Source organism: Emiliania huxleyi (assembly GCF_000372725.1).
Source record: "Emiliania huxleyi CCMP1516 unplaced genomic scaffold EMIHUscaffold_306, whole genome shotgun sequence".
NCBI lineage: Eukaryota > Haptophyta > Isochrysidales > Noelaerhabdaceae > Emiliania > Emiliania huxleyi.
The window spans coordinates 13,009-13,838 of record NW_005199722.1 but is presented as its reverse complement, the minus strand read 5'-3'; the positions used below and the strand labels follow the sequence as shown (position 1 = coordinate 13,838).

At 69.4% G+C, this 830-nt stretch overlaps 1 protein-coding gene across 1 annotated transcript in view; it reads right to left on the bottom strand.

The window, feature by feature from the left end:
• Positions 1-730: 730 nt before the first annotated feature.
• EMIHUDRAFT_240303 (hypothetical protein) overlaps positions 731-830 on the bottom strand; it is a gene marked incomplete at both ends in the record, with an annotated part of 3,517 nt that continues 3,417 nt past the window's right edge. Inside the window, one exon of the mRNA XM_005774815.1 lies at positions 731-744. Coding sequence (XP_005774872.1) covers positions 731-744 — 14 coding nt within the window. The remainder of the gene's footprint in view (positions 745-830) is intronic.

Sequence of the window (830 nt, the reverse complement as noted above, 5' to 3'; positions counted from 1 at the left end):
GGAGCGCCCTCGGACTTCTTGGCCCCGAACTGCGAGCCCAGGCCCAAAATTTCCTCCATGAGCCCCTCGGGGTAAAGGGCGGGCGAGGGCCAGTTGGGGGTGGGGGTCGGCATCAGCAGGGCGGGCTTTTTTTTTTTTTTCCTCCCCCCCCCCCCCCCTCTCTGCGCCCTCTGTGCTCTCCGTGCCCGCGCGCCGAGAGCGTGGCCGTCCGCTTTGAGCGGTACTTTGACGACGCGTTCCGGTTCGCCTCGCGCCGCCGCGCCTTGCGCAGCTCCTCGGCAGTCGGGATCGAGACGCCAACCTGAGGCGGAGGGCGGAAGAGGAGGCGCGGTGATGGCGGGTGTGACACGGCGGCAAGGCCTCGACGCGGCCACGTCTTTGAAGAGACGCGGCAGAGCGGCCGACGCGCCAGAAGACGGCGAGTCCCAAAGTGGCACCGCTCAAGGCGAGACCGCTCCAAGCGAGGTGCGCAGAGATGCATCCAGGCTCGCAAGTAGTCGAGATGCGGGGAGGAGCGGGGAGGAGCGGGGAGGAGCGGGGAGGAGCGGGGAGGAGCGGGGAGGAGCGGGGAGGAGCGGGGAGGAGCGGGGAGCGTCGTCCGCATCTAGGCTTGCCGACCACAGAGGCTGGCCCAGCGGAGGAGGAGGCGGCGGAGTAGAGGGGTGCCGCGGCGGGGAGGGGCGCGGTGGCGGCGGCGGAGAGGACGGAGGGGACGGAGGAGTGCGTCGAGTCAGACTGCATCGACTCGGCGGAGCAGATGGAGGACGAGTCGAACGCCTCGAGCGCCTCGGTGTCCACCTGAGGTTAACGAGCTATACGGAGCTATCTCT